General features: G+C 44.0%; 1 protein-coding gene across 4 annotated transcripts in view; it reads right to left on the bottom strand.

Annotated features, from left to right (window-relative positions):
* The window catches only part of Sbat (LSMD1 domain-containing protein Sbat), a 39,323-nt gene that overhangs the window by 10,172 nt on the left and 11,808 nt on the right, over positions 1 to 17,343 (bottom strand). For 2 of the 4 annotated variants that reach the window (XM_070533432.1, XM_070533431.1), the window contains 2 exons: positions 12,779 to 12,849; positions 9,786 to 9,972 (listed from right to left, as the gene is read on the bottom strand). In XM_070533432.1, the coding sequence (XP_070389533.1) occupies positions 9,786 to 9,945 (160 nt within the window). In that variant the 5' untranslated portion in view covers positions 9,946 to 9,972; positions 12,779 to 12,849. The remainder of the gene's footprint in view (positions 1 to 9,785; positions 9,973 to 12,778; positions 12,850 to 17,343) is intronic. The other 2 variants (XM_070533433.1, XM_070533430.1) reach the window with 1 other exon arrangement.

The following is a 17,343-nucleotide window of genomic DNA, read 5'->3' as shown; positions in this document are numbered from 1 at the left end:
GAACAACAATCTTGTGGGCATCATTTAAGGAGTGTGCAACAGAAGTTGGTGGTAACTCCGTTAGACAGGACACCAGTAAGCTATCGCAGGAGATGAAAGATCTGATCAAGAAACGCCAATGTATGAAAGCCTTTAACCCTACAGCTAGAACAGAACTGGCAGAACTTTCGAAGATAATCAACAAGAGTAAGACAGCTGACATAAGGAAGTATATGTATAGAATTGAACATGCTCTCAGGAACGGATGAAGCCTAAAGGCAGTGAAGAAGAAACTAGGAAAAGGCAATAATCAGATGTATGCGTTAATAGACAAAGCCGGCAATATCATTACTAATATGGATGAGATATTTCAAGTGGCTGAGGAGTTCTATAGAGATCTATACAGTACCAGTGGCACCCACGACGATAATGAAAGAGAGAATAGTTGACAGGAATTTGAAATCCCACAAGTAACGCTGGAAGAAGTAATGAAAGCCTTGGGAGCTATGCAAAGGTAGCTGGGGAGGATCAGGTAACAGCAGATTTGTTGAAGGATGGTGGGCGGATTGTTCTAGAAAAACTGGCCACCCTGTATACGCAATGCCTCATGACCTCGTGCGTATCGGAATCTTGGAAGAATGCTAACATAATCCTAATCCATACAAAAGGGGACGCCAAAGACTTGAAAAATTATAGACCGATCAGCTTACTGTCTGTTGCCTACAAAGTATTTACTAAGGTAATCACAAATAGAATCAGGAACACCTTAGACTTTTGTCAACCAAAGGACCAGGTAGGATTTCGTAAAGGCTACTCAACAATAGACCATATTCACACTATCAATCAGGTGATAGAGAAATGTGCACAATATAATCAACTCTTATATATAGCTTTCATTGATTACGAGAAAGCATTTGATTCAGTCGAAACCTCAGCAGTCATGCAGGCATTAAGGAATTAGGGTGTAGACGAGCTGTATGGCTCCACAGCCACTGTAGTTTTCCATAAAGAAAGCAACAAAATCCCAATAAAGAAGAGCGTCAGGCAGGAAGATACGATCTCTCAAATGCTATTCACAGCGTGTTTACAGGAGGTATTCAGAGACCTGGATTGGGAAGAATTGGGGATAAGAGGTAATGGAGAAAACCTTAGTAACTTGTGATTCGGTGACGATATTGCCTTGCTTAGTAAGTCAGGGGACCAATTGCAATGCATGCTCACTGACCTGGAGAGGCAAAGCAGAAGGGTGGGTCTAAAAACTAATCTGCAGAAAACTAAAGTAATGTTTAACAGTATCAGAAGAGAACAGCAGTTTACGATAGGTAGCGAGGCACTTGAAGTGGTAAGGCAATGCATCTATTTAGGACAGGTAGTGACCGCAGATCCGGATCATGAGACTGGAATAATCAGAATAAGAATGGGCTGGGGTGCATTTGGCAGGCATTCTCAGATCATGAACAGCAGGTTGCCATTATCGCTCAAGAGAAAAGTGTATAACAGCTGTGTCTTACCAGTGCTCACGTACAGGGCAGAAATCTGGAGGCTTACGAAAAGGGTTCTGCTTAAACTGAGGACGACGCAACAAGCTATGGAAAGAAGAATGATGGGTGTAACATTAAGGGATAAGAGCAGATTTGGTGAGGGAACAAACGTGAGTTAATGACATCTTAGTTGAAATCAAGAAAAAGAAGTGGGCATGGGCAGGTCACGTAATGAGGAGGGAAGATAACCGATGGTCATTAAGGGTTACGGACTGGATTCCAAGGGAAGGGAAGCGTAGCAGCGGGAGGCAGAAAGTTAGGTGGGCGGATGAGATTAAGAAGTTTGCAGAGAAGTATGGGAGAGGCCTTTTCCCTGCAGTGGGCGTAACCAGGCTGATGATGATGACACATTTACAGAGCCTTGCCAGCTTTTCCGGGGCTGACAAAATGACTGTGATTCCTGTACGCTGCCCAACCTTCTTTAGCCTATGTGAGACATTATGCACATACGGTAGCACTGCAAAACTTATAACTTTGGGTGTAGAAATAGTATAGTTCATTTCTTTTTTCAAGTGATCATGTTCTTAGTGGAGTTACTTGCTGTCAGAACAGCCCCTGTGACTGCCTTTCACGTTCTGTGCATGCCCCCTCTTGTATACTATATACACGATGTGGCAACACAATAGAATATTGTTGGAAGTCAGCGCAGTGTATGTCGTTCTCTCACAGTCCTTGTCCTTTGCGCTCCAAATTGTTTTTATCATGGATTACCAACTTGCCCAAGCAACCACCCTAATCTTGTGGTTTTACATGCCAAAGCAACGATTTGATCATAAGGCATGCCGTAGTGAGGTACTCTACATTAATTTTGACCACCTGGTGATCTTTATTTAACATGCCCCCAATGCACGGCACATAGGTATTTTTGCATTTTACCCTCATCGAAATATGGCCACCACGGCTGGGATTCGATCCTGCGACCTGATGCTTAGCAGCGCAACCCCAAAGCCGCTAAGCCACCACAGCGGGTTCAGCCGTAAAAGGTCCTTCTTTAAAAGCATGGCACTTTGGGCGAGTCGGTATGTCATGACTTTTTTAGGCTTGTAGAGCAGCTCAGAACGAGCAAAAAAGGAAGGTAGAAGGGGTAATGAATAGGAACGGAGAACAGGGTGAACGCTAAAAGAAAGCCTTGCCCCCCTTGACGTTACCCACGAGCTTCCACAGAATGACGCGATCCGCCTTTTGGATCTGTGCATAGCTTGTTCCGATATTCACACGCGTTGGTACTATGAACCTCGTGCCAACAAACCACTTCTGTTTCATTCTGCTAATTCTAAGTTGGTCATGAGAGGCATTGCTAACCTTTGCCTAAATAATGCTTTGCAAAAATTGTGCCATCACACCATTTTGTCTAGCTTTGCTTCTTAGTGCGAATGGCTTTCACAGGCTAGTTATCCCGTGTCCTCACAAGTGTCAGTAGCTGAACGGATTCTAAGATAGTTTAGAAAAGACAAGCGGCACGAAGATAATCCTACAACTACTCGGGGTAAGACAAGCATTATCCCGTATATCCACACCGTCACGCATAATCTGAAGCAAATCGCCAAACAAGTGAATATTCGTGTTTTCCGCCCCTAACAAGCTTATGAGCATTTGCAAGAATAAGGAGGCGCCTCCTCCTAGCTGTGATAATAATAATAAAGAGAAGTTTGTTAATTGCACACATTGTGTTGTTTATTGTTTTCTACTCAAGTGCAGAAAATGTTATGTCGGTCAGACTGGCCAATGTCTGAATGACAGGCTGCGTGAACATTGTTACAATGCTAAGAATTGTATTACAGCTGGGGGGTTTCTTGCGCAGCACTGCAAAATGTGTGGTTGCGAACCTGTCTTAGAGGAATGCGTCATTCTAGGTCATAGTCATAATCAGCTCACAAGAGAAATCATTGAAGCAAAAGCTATCGTAGGCCTTGGCATGTGTAAGCTCACCTTCATTATCGTTATCACACAATGAATTGGCGTATCTCGGACTGCTGCCACAGGCTGCCTGAATGTTTTTTCACATGGTTCCTTTTGCTTTTATTGCTTAGTTTTGTGTTGTTGTCTCTTCATGTCACATGGTTTGCTGAGTGTATAAGTATAGCCTTATGAGTCCCAAAATAAACCATCAGTTGGAAGTTAGCGCTCGTCCTGTTCTCCGTTCCTATTCATTACCCCTTCCACCTTCCTTTTTTGCTCGTTCTGAGCTGCGCTACAAGCCTAAAAAAGCCCGTCTTTAAGTTTGCTTACATTATTTCTGCCGCTGTAATTCCCAGGGAATCTATTACAAATATCTTGTCATTCATCACTGCTCCAATATTTCTTGGTCCACTCATGTTGAGAAGATATGTGCTAAAGGTAATACCGTAAAACTCTAGGATTTCTACATCGGCCTCTGGGTCAATCTACACCTGCCAATCGACAACTGGCCTGCCAAAGCTTTGTTTGTCCACAACTTGAATATGCTTCTTGTCTTGAACTTGTCTTGTCAACTTGAATCATCTTGTCTCCTCATCAACTGTATTCAGTAGATAAGTTAAAGTCCATCCAAAATCATGCTGCCCGTTTTATAACAAGCTATTACAACTGCCAATCTACCATTAGTCAAATTAAATACCATGTTATGTTTACTAACTTGGATTCCCGGCATTCTATTGCTATTCTGACTGGGATACATAGCGCAAAAAATGACACAGGGACAAGCAGAACACAGGACGAGCGCTCGTCTTGTGTTCTGCTTGTCCCTGTGTCATTTTTTGCACTATGTATCCCAGTCTGAATGTATCCCACCAACACGGCCAAACTTCTTCCCTGCTAATATTGCTATTCTGTTCTTTTTCTAACAAATACCGTATTTACTCGCATAATGATCGCACTTTTTTGTCAGAAAAATTGACGCAAATTCAGGGGTGCGATCATTACGCAGGTTAAATTTCCCGCGAAAAAGAAAAATTTTTTTTTCGTCCCGCATTTGCTGCGGGATTGCGGGAGCAGGACACCAAAACAAAAATGGCGGCCGGCGGAGCAAGCCGAACACGATTTTTTTTTCTTCTCGCGAGTACATTACGAGCATTGAAACAGTTTCTTCCGTATCAGTGATGAATAATATTGTTAATATCGGCGAGTTTGCGGCAATAACGTAGCCATGTCCACTTTGAGGCGACAGAAACAGGTGGGCGCACTTAGCTGCCAGTGACATAGAAATGCATGGCCGACGTGCTGCAGAAACTGCGGCATCTGTCTTCACTACTATCCTAATACGACACGTTTCCGCTAAGGGTGGGCGAATATCTTAGCTGTGTTAGAAGCGTTGGCGTATGAATAGGGTGCACTTTTAACGTATCAGAGTAAACGTGGCTACTATCATTGCCGCGCGCGATTTGTTGCGTGCTCTCGACTGCAGATGAAAAGAATCGAAATGTTATTGTTTTTGTTGACATCAACCATTATAAAGCAACCCATAATAAAGGCAAGCTTGGTTGTACCTCTTTTTGTCATGGAAGTGCGGAAAGTGATGAAAGTAATGAAATCAGGCATCTACTTAAGAATGTTTGGTGCGTGCAGGCCGCTTGGCGTGTCTTGAGTCGTTCGTGTAGCATTCGACAGATGGTAAGCGCGATCATTATTAGCTAGACTTAGCACACGACATATCCCTGCGGCAAGTTCGAGGTGCGATCATTACACGGGACATAAAAAAAATCGAATTTTGACGACAAAATTTAGGGGTGCGATCATTACGCGAGCGCGATCATTGTGCGAGTAAATACGGTACATTTACAACTTGTGATCCACTCATCTCTCGCTTGAAATACCTTCGTGTACATCTGGTCAACTCCATAGTAATCTCAGGTTCAGGTGCATTTTTGGTCGCACACAGTCTGTCAACAAATCAACAATGCCACGCGCCATAGCACTATGAAATATTCTACCAAATGATAAAGCATCAATAAATGGTCCTGTTAAATTTCGCAAACAATTGCAACTTCATGTGTAATTTTTATTTTGTACAGCAATGCTTACTTCCACTTCATTTGTTCTGCACTTGCATATACTTTCCTTCTTTTTTTTTCGATGTATAATTTGTTTCTTTGCTCGTGTGAATGATTTTGCACATCCTGTACTTTTACATGTTGTTTGTTCTTTTTTAGGGGGGGGGGGAATTCATTGTTAATTATTTTGCAATTGCCCCCCCTTTCCTTCTCAATGCTCCTTTGGGGCCTGTAGGGTTGCATAAATGAATGAAAGAATGAATGAACAGATGAATGAGTAAATAAATAAATTTGTGTGTGGGCATCCTTCTGCTTCTCCTGTTGCATCAACACAACATGTTAACATATATGCACTTTGTTCTTTATCCTGATTCATTTGAGTCAGTGTAGAGAACTACACGATCTCTATCCCTATATGGTGCCAAAGGTTTGCTCATCTTTATTTGTGCAGCATGCAACCTCTCAAATTAAGATACTACACTCAAAACCAATAAATACTAAAAATATTACAAAATATACTAAAAATTTGTACGTTACTGAACATGTTTGTTTATTAAAGAATCACTGCCAAAATGATATAAGCCACTGCAAAATATAAATTTTTATTAACCTTTTGAGGGTCGATTTCTTTTGCCACATGCAGCTGCCCAGGGTCGCTATTTTTATTGCAGATTCCAATTCTTCTTAGGTACTTATTTCGAAAAAAATTTTAATGTGATTTTTCTAGGGTGACCATAAAGCGAGAGAAAAAAATTTTGCGTTGGTATACGTTGGTGATGCCGCGAAAACTTGGTCACATTCAAGTTGCATGCCCTTCGTATTGGACACTGCATGCCAAACAGCAGTGTTGTTCAGCAACAACAGGCAGCGATCTTCGTGGCACGAGTAACCGGTTGGACTCAGCTCGCATGCGCCATGCGCACGAAGTATCACGAGGGTAGAAAGAAGAAGACGGTTCGACACCAGTTTGAGAATGCGACTGCCAGGGATTCCTCGCGACCGCAGCGACTTTAAGTTGTACCGACTTTAAGCAGTACCAGGGGTAGCTGTTGCAGTCGGTGACTTGCTCGATGAACCGGAACAACGTAGGTTTTGTATTTGCGGTCTGGGCTTGGATCATGACTTGTCAGGGGCGTGCGGTACATGAACGAACCAGCACTTCCACCAGATATCACGTGGTAGTGATGGTTAAGAAGGCAGCCAAACTGCGATTAAGGAAACTAGCGTTTTATTGGGCGATCTTGTGCCCTCAAGAACAGGCTACACTCAAAGAACAACGATAGCGGCGAACACACTCGGCGATCGTCGAAAATCTCATCAGTGGGTCAAGCACGTCGGCTTTTATACATCAGTCGTGGAATGTTCCAGAGTAATCGCTATGACCCGCATGCCTTCCATAAAGTTCTACACTATTCGTGTCGCGCATATATGCAATCAGATTACACAAGGTTTCGTGACAGACATCAGATGGAACCATTGATAACATTCTAGAAACTTCCTATACATGCAGGCACGTCCTGCGCTGTGCGATAACATTTTTTAGGCGGTGAACATGGTCACCCGATAAAGATAGGCAAGTACACGTGTCAATATTCTCTGGCTGTATATTGACCTTGTCTAATTCCTAATGTTATTTGACCTTGTTATCCAAGTAAATGTTTTGCTTCATGTTTGCCATGTCTACACAACCCATGTACCTAAAAAACACAACTGTTGCAGCTTGTAACACCCAACACAAATGTGGCTGCCATTCACACTTCATGCAAACACCCTTGTGGTTTTTTCATAAAAAGACTTATGCCATTGTGTGAGGGCTGCTTTTGAGTGATCGATCAGATTAGCTTCCATCTGCCTAAAACAGAATTTCACATGAAAGGATAGAAAATCTAGTGTAAACACTGCCATTCTTTTCACAGCCAAATATTTTTTTGTCAACGTCAAGTAATGTGACTAGTGCAGGTAAAAAAAAAGAGGGAAGGAAAGTTAGACAGGTCGGGCCAGTACATTTCATATACTTTATAGGGGTGAGGCTGTACGTGTGTCTAGTATGTGTGTGCAGCAAGTTCTTGTATAAGCAAATATTGGATACAGCTTTGCACATGATCCATGCAGCTACAGTCATGTGGCAATGAGTGTGCTACAAAAGCTGAGTAAAATCGTTTATCAGTGAGACAACGTGCATAAAGAATACGCAGTATAAGCATGAAAATATTTTGTAGATTGAAAGAAGTTGAGTGTTTCTTTTTTTGCACTCTTTCAGCGTGCACTTATGCTCAACAAGCTCAGAAAAAGCTAGCATATATACATTTGTCAACTTCACTGCAATAGAATCATAGCTCTATCTGTCATTGCTCAGATGTCAGTGTGTTTTGTCGTTGCAGCAAGCAATGGTCCCACCATTGTAATTTTACAAAATCAATGTTACTAATATGACTTTGCCAAAGAGCGTGTGCTTCTCATTTACTCTAAATGAAACATGCAGCGGTGGCGTAGAGGTAGAACACCCGCCTCACGTGCAAGAGGTCCGTGGTTCGAATCCCGGTGCCGGCAATTTTCCACCGGACTAAAAAAAAAAAAAATCCGCGTGTTGATAAAATTGCACAAACAGGCCTGGAGTGTGGCCTGATCCCGGTGACCAGAACCGGTAACGCACTCCCTCACCAGAGCAGGATTGGCCACCCTGGTGCAGTACTTGGCCACAACCTCCTATATGAACACAACAATCAAACCCCGGCCCTCAGTCCCCAGCAGCTGCGCAGCAACTGACCACGGCGGCGGTCAGACCTGCGACGCAGCAGAGGGTGCTAAGAATCACTGGCTCCGGACAGGCCGCCATTGGAATATGAACCTGGCAACGTTTAACGCTAGAACGTTATCTAGTGAAGCGAGTCTAGCAGTGCTATTGCAGGAATTAGAGGGCAGTAAATGGGATATAATAGGGCTCAGTGAAGTTAGGAGGCCAAAAGAAGCATATACAGTGCTAAAAAGCGGGCACGTCCTGTGCTACCAGGGCTTAGCGGAGAGAAGAGAACTAGGAGTCGGATTCCTGATTAATAAGAATATAGCTGGTAACATACAGGAATTCTATAGCATTAACGAGAGGGTGGCAGGTCTTGTTGTGAAACTTAATAAGAGGTACAAAATGAAGATTGTACAGGTCTACGCCCCTACATCCAGTCATGATGACCAGGAAGTCGAAAGCTTCTATGAAGACGTGGAATCGGCGATGGGTAGAGTGAAAACCAAATACACTATACTAATGGGCGACTTTAATGCCAAGGTAGGCAAGAAGCAGGCTGGAGACAAAGCAGTGGGGGAATATGGCATAGGCACTAGGAATAGAAGGGGAGAGTTATTAGTCGAGTTTGCGGAACAGAATAATATGAGGATAATGAATACCTTCTTCCGCAAGTGGAGGAGCCCGAACGGCGAGGCTAGAAATGAAATAGACTTCACACTCTGCGCTAACCCTGGCATCATACAAGATGTGGACGTGCTCGGCAAGGTGCGCAGCAGTGACCACAGGATGGTAAGAACTCGAATTAGCCTAGACCTGAGAAGGGAACGGAACAAACTGGTACATAAGAAGCCGATCAATGAGTTAGCGGTAAGAGGGAAAATAGAGGAATTCCAGATCAAGCTACAGAACAGGTACTCGGCTTTAACTCAGGAAGAGGACCTTAGTGTTGAAGAAAAGGGCGAGTAGTCGACCGAAATGTGGAAATACACTGCACGCACCATGATATGCCACCTATGTGCAAGGTTTGTACATAACCAGTCTAGACGCTTAGCCCAAAGATTTGTGCAGTGTACCTGGTGATCCTATTTGGCAGAATTTGGTACAGCGGACAGGGACGGTGCTATGTGCATCTACCCTGCTTATTTTTGTTCATTTCATTGTCTTGAATTTGGCAGCCTTGATGCCATAAGGTAACCTATGAGGGTTTATTGTGCCTTTTCTTTGCATACGTGATACCTGCACTTGAAAGGATGATTTGCCTCTGCCGCCATGACTGAGTGGTGCTGGCTAACACTCCCAGGGCTGTATCTAGTATCTACACACAAATACACAACAAAGAAGAGGGTAGGATGGCTGCCACGGTAGCTCACTACGTAGAGAATCGCACATGTAATGCAGGAGATGTAGGTTTAGTTTCCCATTGTGACAAACTGTCTCTCTTCCAACTTTCATTTCAGTTTTCTTCATTTCAATGAAAAAGAAATGGTCAAATTCCTCCATGGTTTCCCTGGCCTCATTGTATGTTGGCTTCAATGAACCGAGCCACTCCCTTCTCACCTGGCTGCAAGTACTCCGAGCAGGATCCAAGGATGATGTTCTGGTCACGGTCAGTGCAGAGGAAGCTGCCTACCAGGGTGCGGCCATCACTCATCTCCACCCGCAGGCTTTGGTTGAGCCACCGGCGTAGCCGCGCTCGACGTTCCTCCCCCGCGGCCATGCTGCCCCCCCGGCCTTGTCGGTGGCCCTGCATCAGCACAAGCCGATGGAAACAACATTAGAAGCCAAGCAAAGTATAATCAAAGGGTGTGCTCCTATTCTGACCAGCATTGAAGACAGTCTACAATGGCAGGTCGGAAAACAATTCTGTCTGAGTTATGTAACAAGCGTGGAGGCTTGGGCCAACTGGTTATTCATAATTCATATTGTGTACACTATAAAGGACAAGGGCTAAGAGAGACGACACTCCAAGTATGATAGAAGGCATTTGGAACCCATGTCGTGTCAAGAAAAAAAAATATTAATTCTACACTTTAGAGTTAAGTATGTGCAAACTGAAGGAAAATTCAATGTGGCTTACCATTATTGCAAAAGTAACTAAGAAAAAACACAGGAAAAGCTTGGTTACACTTTCTTCTGCACAAAGTAACTTTTACAAAGCCTTTTTTTTTTTCGGGCAGGCTTGCCATCCTGGTTGCACAGCAAAAATAAGCCTGCATTTTTTACTTTGACGCTGGCCCCTGTAGGCTGTCTCTTTCACCGACTTTGTCGAACTATCCATAGGTGCTTATTTAGCCATCTACAGCGGGTATTAGACTACAGCCATAATTGATGGTGTCATATGTAGCATAGCCCACAACTTGGCTATGAGCATAGGACGTTGACCACAGCACAGCACACTCGCGAGTGCAATGACTCGTACTCGCTTCACACTAGTATCACAGGTGAGAGATTGAGCGTTAATGATCGACAAAGGTTCTGAGTGGACACGAGTATGACTGGGAATGAGTGCCGGTTAATGTGAGCATGAGTAAAACTTAGTGACAATGATGTTGAGTAGACGTGAGTATGAATGTGAGTTGCAGGCGTTATCTGGTTATCGCTTCTGCCACAGTGGCAGTACCTGAAAAACCTTCAGCTGATTAATTCACCTCATCTTACAAAACTTACCATTAAAAACAGTGATCTAACAATTATATGCTGCAAGCAAAATTCTTCCAATTCATTATTCTCTGACAAATGCTCTCATGGTGTGGAATGTCAGCAAGTGTGTATGTGAATTCTGGCAAGTGGGAGTTGATGTAAGTACAAGCATGAGTGGGTGCTGGCAAGAGTGAATGGAAATGAGTATGAATGTGTTGCCGAGTTGGCACAAGCAGGAGTGCAAGTGAGTGCACAGCCTGTGAGAATATTGGTGAACGAGTGTAAGTATCAGCTTATTTCGCTGGCCTGTGGCTATGAGGCATGCTGTAGTGAGAGCACACAGATTGAAAAGATGCTTTACCTTGGAAGCTCCTATTTAAATACATCTGAACACAGAATTATTTTGAATAAAGGGAAAATGAGACATCCCCCTTTATTCATTACTGCTCTCCACCTTGCGGGTTTCCGCAGAACTACTACGTCACAGAATTATTTTGGTATGTATTCACTAAGCCAATTTAATGAGGCTCGTAGCATTAAAAAAAAATTCATGCAGAAACACCTCTGGGAGTTGCCTAACAATGTGTAAGCATTGTGCTACTTGCTCGTCTCCACACAGCCCAGTGTCATTATGAATGTACTGAAACTTGACCCGGTGAGTACAAATGACACCACTGCGGCAACACGATGTGGTACGAACGGTGCCACAAAGAGCATTGATGACACAAGCAAAGTACTGCAGGGGGCAGTGCCAGTTGCGCTGATTAAATTCCGATCATTATGAGCTGTTATAGCTCTTCAGTGTCTTATCCATCTGTGTTGAACCATTGTGAACCATGATAAAACGTACTCAGACGGGGCACCGCCACGTGGGCCGTACCTTGAAAGCGATCTGCAATGCCAGCAAAGAGTGCCGACTGCTGACAGCTTTACGCGCTGTGTTCTCACTGCTTACTTAGCTTTAGAGACACGCAGGCCCACATCCTGAAAGCGATCTGTGAACGTGGCTGAATGCGGCATGTGCTGACAGCTCCGTGACCACTGCATTCTCGTCGCTTCGTTGGGGTTGAAGCGAGAGGCAGAACGAAGGTGAATTCGCTTGCTGCTGTGGGTTGTTACCTTGAAAGCGCCCGTCTTATGGGATGGACGGACGAACCGTTTTCTCGTAGGGTAAGCACAGAAATGCTTACGCATTTAAAAAACTTAAAATATACCATCTGCAGGGGCAGATTTCTATTTCTGCGACTGAATTTCTTTTTAATCGTAAACTGTCACTGTAAGTTGAAAAATACAAGAAAAGGGACATCAAGCTTACAACACTAATCTGGCAATAAAAACCATATCCTAAATCTGTAAACAGCATCCATTAAAACATCCAAAGAAACTAAGACTGACGTACCTTATTTCGAAACAACTCTAATTTGTGAATGGAAGTGTGCTAAAATTCACATAGAAAATGTAACAATTTTGTGTAAGTTGAGAGCTAGCACATGATATTTTTCTATTTTAGGTTATCTAACAGGTGTATTTGAGATTATTCTGATATAGGACTCTGGTGCAGAGTTACAAAGCTGTAAACTCCTGTGCTAACTTCTTTAAATTTTACTGATCTTCAGCCATTTTTCCCTAAAACTTTAAAACCTGAAATCAAACTTGTGGTTCCACCAGTTGGTAAAACAGCTTTCTTCACTAAAATGCAATAAATTTTGTTCACATATACTAGGGCACAACTTCCTATGGCAATAAAGGGAGAGCTACAGGCAAAGCGCACACAAGTAAGAGTGTTCCTGGAAACAGTCCCACATTTTTATCCACACTAGCTTAAGTTGGGGAAGAGAAAACGTAACAGTCCTATATTTAAAACAGTAAAATAAGATGAAATGCACGACGCAGTGTAAACTTTGACTTACTTTTCTGCTTTTCTCTTCTGTGTTCAAGCGAATGTGAAACTGTCACACTGGGAGCCACACTGATTCAGTATCTGTTCCAGAAACAAAAAGTGTTGTTAGATGCTGCCGGACTACTTCATGTAGGGAAACATGCGCTTTCCCTTCATTGCCACAGAAAGTTGCCCACGAGTATAGATTCAGCATCATCTTCAGCCTATGTCTCACATCCACTGCAGGACGAAGGCCTCTCCCTGCTGTCTCCTGTCTTGCGCTAGCTGATTTCAACTTGTGCCCGCAAATCTCTTAATTTCATCACCCCATTGAGTTTTCTGCCATCCTCGACTGTGCTTTCCTTCTCTTGGCACCCATTCTGCAACCCTAATGGTCCACCGGTTATCTACCGTATGGATGACATGGCCTGCCCAGCTCCATTTTTTTCTTTTAATGTCAACCAGAATACCGGCTGTCCCCGTTTGTTCTCTGATCCACACTGCCGTCTTCCTGTCTCTTAATGTTACATGTAACATTTTTCACTTCATCACTCTTTGCACTGTCCATAGCTTGTTCTCCAGCTTCTTTGTTAACTTCCAAGTTTCTGCCCCATATGTTAGCACCAGTCAAATGCAATGACTGTGCACATTTCTATTCAACGACAGTGGTAAGCGCCCAGTCAGGATTTGGTAATGCCTACCATATGCACTCCAACCCATTTCTATTCTTCTGTAAATTTCCTTGTCGTGATCACGGCGCCCTGTGAGCAATTGACCTAGATAAACATATTCCTGTACATACTCTAGAGGCCGACTAGCAGTCCTGAATTCTGGTTTTCTTGCCAGGCTATTGTACATTATCTTTGCCTTCTGCATTTCAATCTTCAACCCAACTCTTACAATTTCTCGATTAAGGTCCTCAGTCATTTGTTCATTCCTCCCCAGTGTTGCTGAACACGACAATAGAGAGTTTTAGCTTGTCTGGTACTCTGGCTAACGCAGGCGGACTGGGCGTTTTACCGGAGGGGCGTAGGCGTAAACCTAAGGGGCCAAACTGGTGCAGCCACCTGGTGGCGCAGAGCTCAACTAGACAAACACAGAGCTAATACGCAGTAACCAAGTGTATTCTTTTTTGTTGTTGGTCTAAATTTTCACAGAGGCATAATTGTGTGCCGATTCGCCTCTGCCCCACGAGGTGACAGCACCTGTCAAGTCGCTCACATTTATGCCCCCCGCCTGCCTGGTAAAATGCCCAATCTGCCTACATTTACCAGATCGCCGGACAAGCTAAAACACTCTAATGTCCCCTCCAAACTGAAGGTTGCCAAGATATTCAGTGATGATCCTCACTCCTAAGCCTTAAGAGACTAATAGCTTGAATACTTCTAAGCACGCAGTGAATAGCATTGGAGAGATTGTCTCTCCCTACCTGATCCTTTTATTAATACCGTTTGGACTTGTAAGGGACGTACCCCTAAGTTGGCAGCCCAATATTTAGAAGAAAAAAAATCCATCAGAAGCAATCGTGTTTGGTGACGTGTTGCAGTGCACGTGCGTTGGTGAATTTCCACCCGCTGCACACTTCCACGCACTCCTACTGGATGGCAAGAGCTGCGTGTTGACCTCTGATGCAATGGTATACTTGGGGATCTGGAATGTTCAGTAGTTGCCGGCTGCGCTGACACCATTTAAAAGATTTGGTCCCATTCGGCACTTCATCAAAATTATGAAAAATAAGTGCGGCCCTTACATGAGTCTGTATGGTAGGTAACCTACTTTTCTTGTGGAATCCTTGTACAGTCAAATCTCGATATAAAGAATCACACGGGACAACCGAAAATCTTTCGTTATTTTGAAATATCGTTGTAATGAAAAACTTGCGGTTATATGCCAGTAGACAAGCCTAGTAATCAAAATGATGTACCTTGGCAGTAGATGCATGTGCAGACAAGCATACTCTCAAATAAATATGTTTCAATCATTTCAAAGCTGCTTTTTTCTAAGAAATCAGTGATTTTCTTTGGCACATGCAGCATGCAAGACTGGTTAGAAATGCATCTATGTCTTCCTCCTTGCGCAATACCTCATCAGGTATGTCATTGCACCAAGCAATGAAAGTGTGGACTTTGTTCATGTGTACTCACACATCAATGTTTGACACGATCTCGCCTTCTGTGTTCCGAAGGAAGACGACCCACAGTCGTCTTCCCTCGGGTCGCCATCATCACAGGAGACATCATGAAAGCAGTTAACAATCCCTTCGGTTGTCAGGACCACCGCCGTTAGTGCTATGCTGTCGCTCTCCACATAGTCATCAAAGGAAGAGACGGCGGGCAGCAGCTCCACAACCTCCATCCACAGGTCCCCTGTGTTGCTGTCGGTCGCCTCCAGGTCATCTTCAAGCTGCACAGGCGCTTTGACAAGCCCTGCTTTTCGCCATCAGTTGCTAATGGCAGACACCTTCAAGGTCCACCAAGCTCCTGTGAGCATTTCCGCTGCCTGACGAATATTGATTGCAGTCGGTTGGTTTAGACGGAGGGTGATAATCAACCGCTGCACAAGATGCTTACGAAATTCTGATTTCACACTCTTTATAATGCCTTGGTGTAGGTGTTGCAGCAAGGATGTGTTGTTTGGCGGCAGAAACTCCAAGTAAATGTGCGTCAAGCGAACATTCACAATGTGAGCAGAGCAGTTGTCGACAACCAGTAGAATTCTTTGGTCATCCCTCCTCATTTGGTCGTAGAATTCGTAAGCCACTCGGAAAACAGTTGTCTGGTCATCCAGGCTCGTTTGTTGGCGCGGTAGTTGTACGATAACAACATGACGTTTTTCATGCAACGAGGCTTCGCGTACTTGCCGATGACGAGCAGTTTAGTTTTCTTCATGCCTGTTGCATTGCAGCAGAGCGGGACAGCCATGCGAAGATGAGACTTCTTCCCTCCTTTGCACTGCCACCCTTTGAAGTGCATCGTCCGGTCTGGAAGGAGCTGATAAAAAAACATGCGGTCTCATCCACATTGAAAATATCCTCTTCAGAGTACGATTCAGCCACCTCTAGAAAACGATCATTGCACCAGGAATCCGCGCCTTCTCTGTCAGCAGCCTTTTCCTTGCCCGACACTACCTGCCAAGTTATTGCATTCCTTTGGTGTAAAGCGAAAAAGCCAATCTACACTGGCATCGAACACAGTTATTTGAATTGCATTGGCAAATTCGCTGGCTTTTTGTTGGAGCATTAGGCCAGACATAGGAACGTTTTGCAGTCTGGCATCTTTAAACCACATAAGAACAGCTTGGTCCACATTTTTGAAAGTTTCCCAGTCGCAGCCATTTCCTCATAGGAGAGAGTTGCGACACCTAGTGAAGCTTGACAATCTTATCTCAGTCTTTCAAAATGGTCACATCGGTCGATGGGGCAGTGCGACGCTGTCTGCACACATAGATTCGCTTTTTTCTCTGCATCAATTTCCTGCAATACGTCCAATTTGTCCTGCAGCAAAAACTATTTTCGCTTCTTCTTGGCGCCTTCGCTAGCTGCATTCATCGTTGGAACTTGCGTGAACATCGCCAAACCTTGCCCTCATGGTTTCTGTTTGACGCGAGAGTTGCGGCGCAGTTACTTTTAGCCAAATTCGTGATACTGATGTTCCTTGGTTATGAAGGGGAAAATAAACTATGCACGTCATTCTGAAATATGCGCTGTACTGAAATTTGTAGTTCTGAAATATTTTTACACTGAAATTATAAGCAATCTGGAGGGACTTTTTTAAATATTTGTGAATTTGAGAAATTCGTTAATGTGGGGTTCATAGTAACAAGATTTGACTAGATATTTCCTAAGACATTTACAGCGCAGCTGTATATGGCTAGCCAATTCGTCTGCCTGTCCACCTGTCTGTCGCCTGTACGCTGAAAACTCCTCGGGCACAACCCCATGCGCATGTGCAAAAAAGAGAGAGAGATGTGTGCGTTTGGCTGGACCAGTAGTATGGTCGTTGCTCTCCATCGCAGCCAAGCACACGTGCAGCTCCTTCTCTCTGGCTCCGAATCGGGAGGCCACGCATCCTACATACTCCTGAGGAACAGTAGCTTTTGATCAGCAATGCCGCGAGCAGAACCAAGAACGAGCTCGTTGACGCCATGCCAATGCTGCAGCCTGGGCACAATAACAGGCTCGTGCAGCCGAGCGCAAGCACCAACTGCGTACCGAGGATCCAGCAGCCTACCAAGCCCTCGTTTAATGAACCGTCGCGATTAACCCGGTGATGAACACTGGGGCTGCACGTTTCAGCTTCACTGTTTAACTATCTGTAAGGATTACTTGGGAGGTTATTTTTTTCATGTATGCCTCCTGTACTTCTCGATTACACAATGTCTCTATGACTGCTGGTGTCTCTACTGAAACAAATGCCTTTTCATAATCTATGAAAGCCATATAGAGAGGTTGATTGCACTCTGCAGATTTCTTGATTACCTTACTGATGACATGGATGTGATCCATTGTAGAATATCTCTTGCCGAATCCAGCCTGTCCTATTGGTTTATTGAAGTCAAGTATTTCCCTGGCTCTACTGGAAATTGGTGAATATTTTA

The sequence above is a fragment of the Dermacentor albipictus genome, chromosome 2, assembly GCF_038994185.2.
Source record: "Dermacentor albipictus isolate Rhodes 1998 colony chromosome 2, USDA_Dalb.pri_finalv2, whole genome shotgun sequence".
Lineage (NCBI taxonomy): Eukaryota > Metazoa > Arthropoda > Arachnida > Ixodida > Ixodidae > Dermacentor > Dermacentor albipictus.
This window is presented reverse-complemented; position numbering and strand designations above follow the sequence as displayed.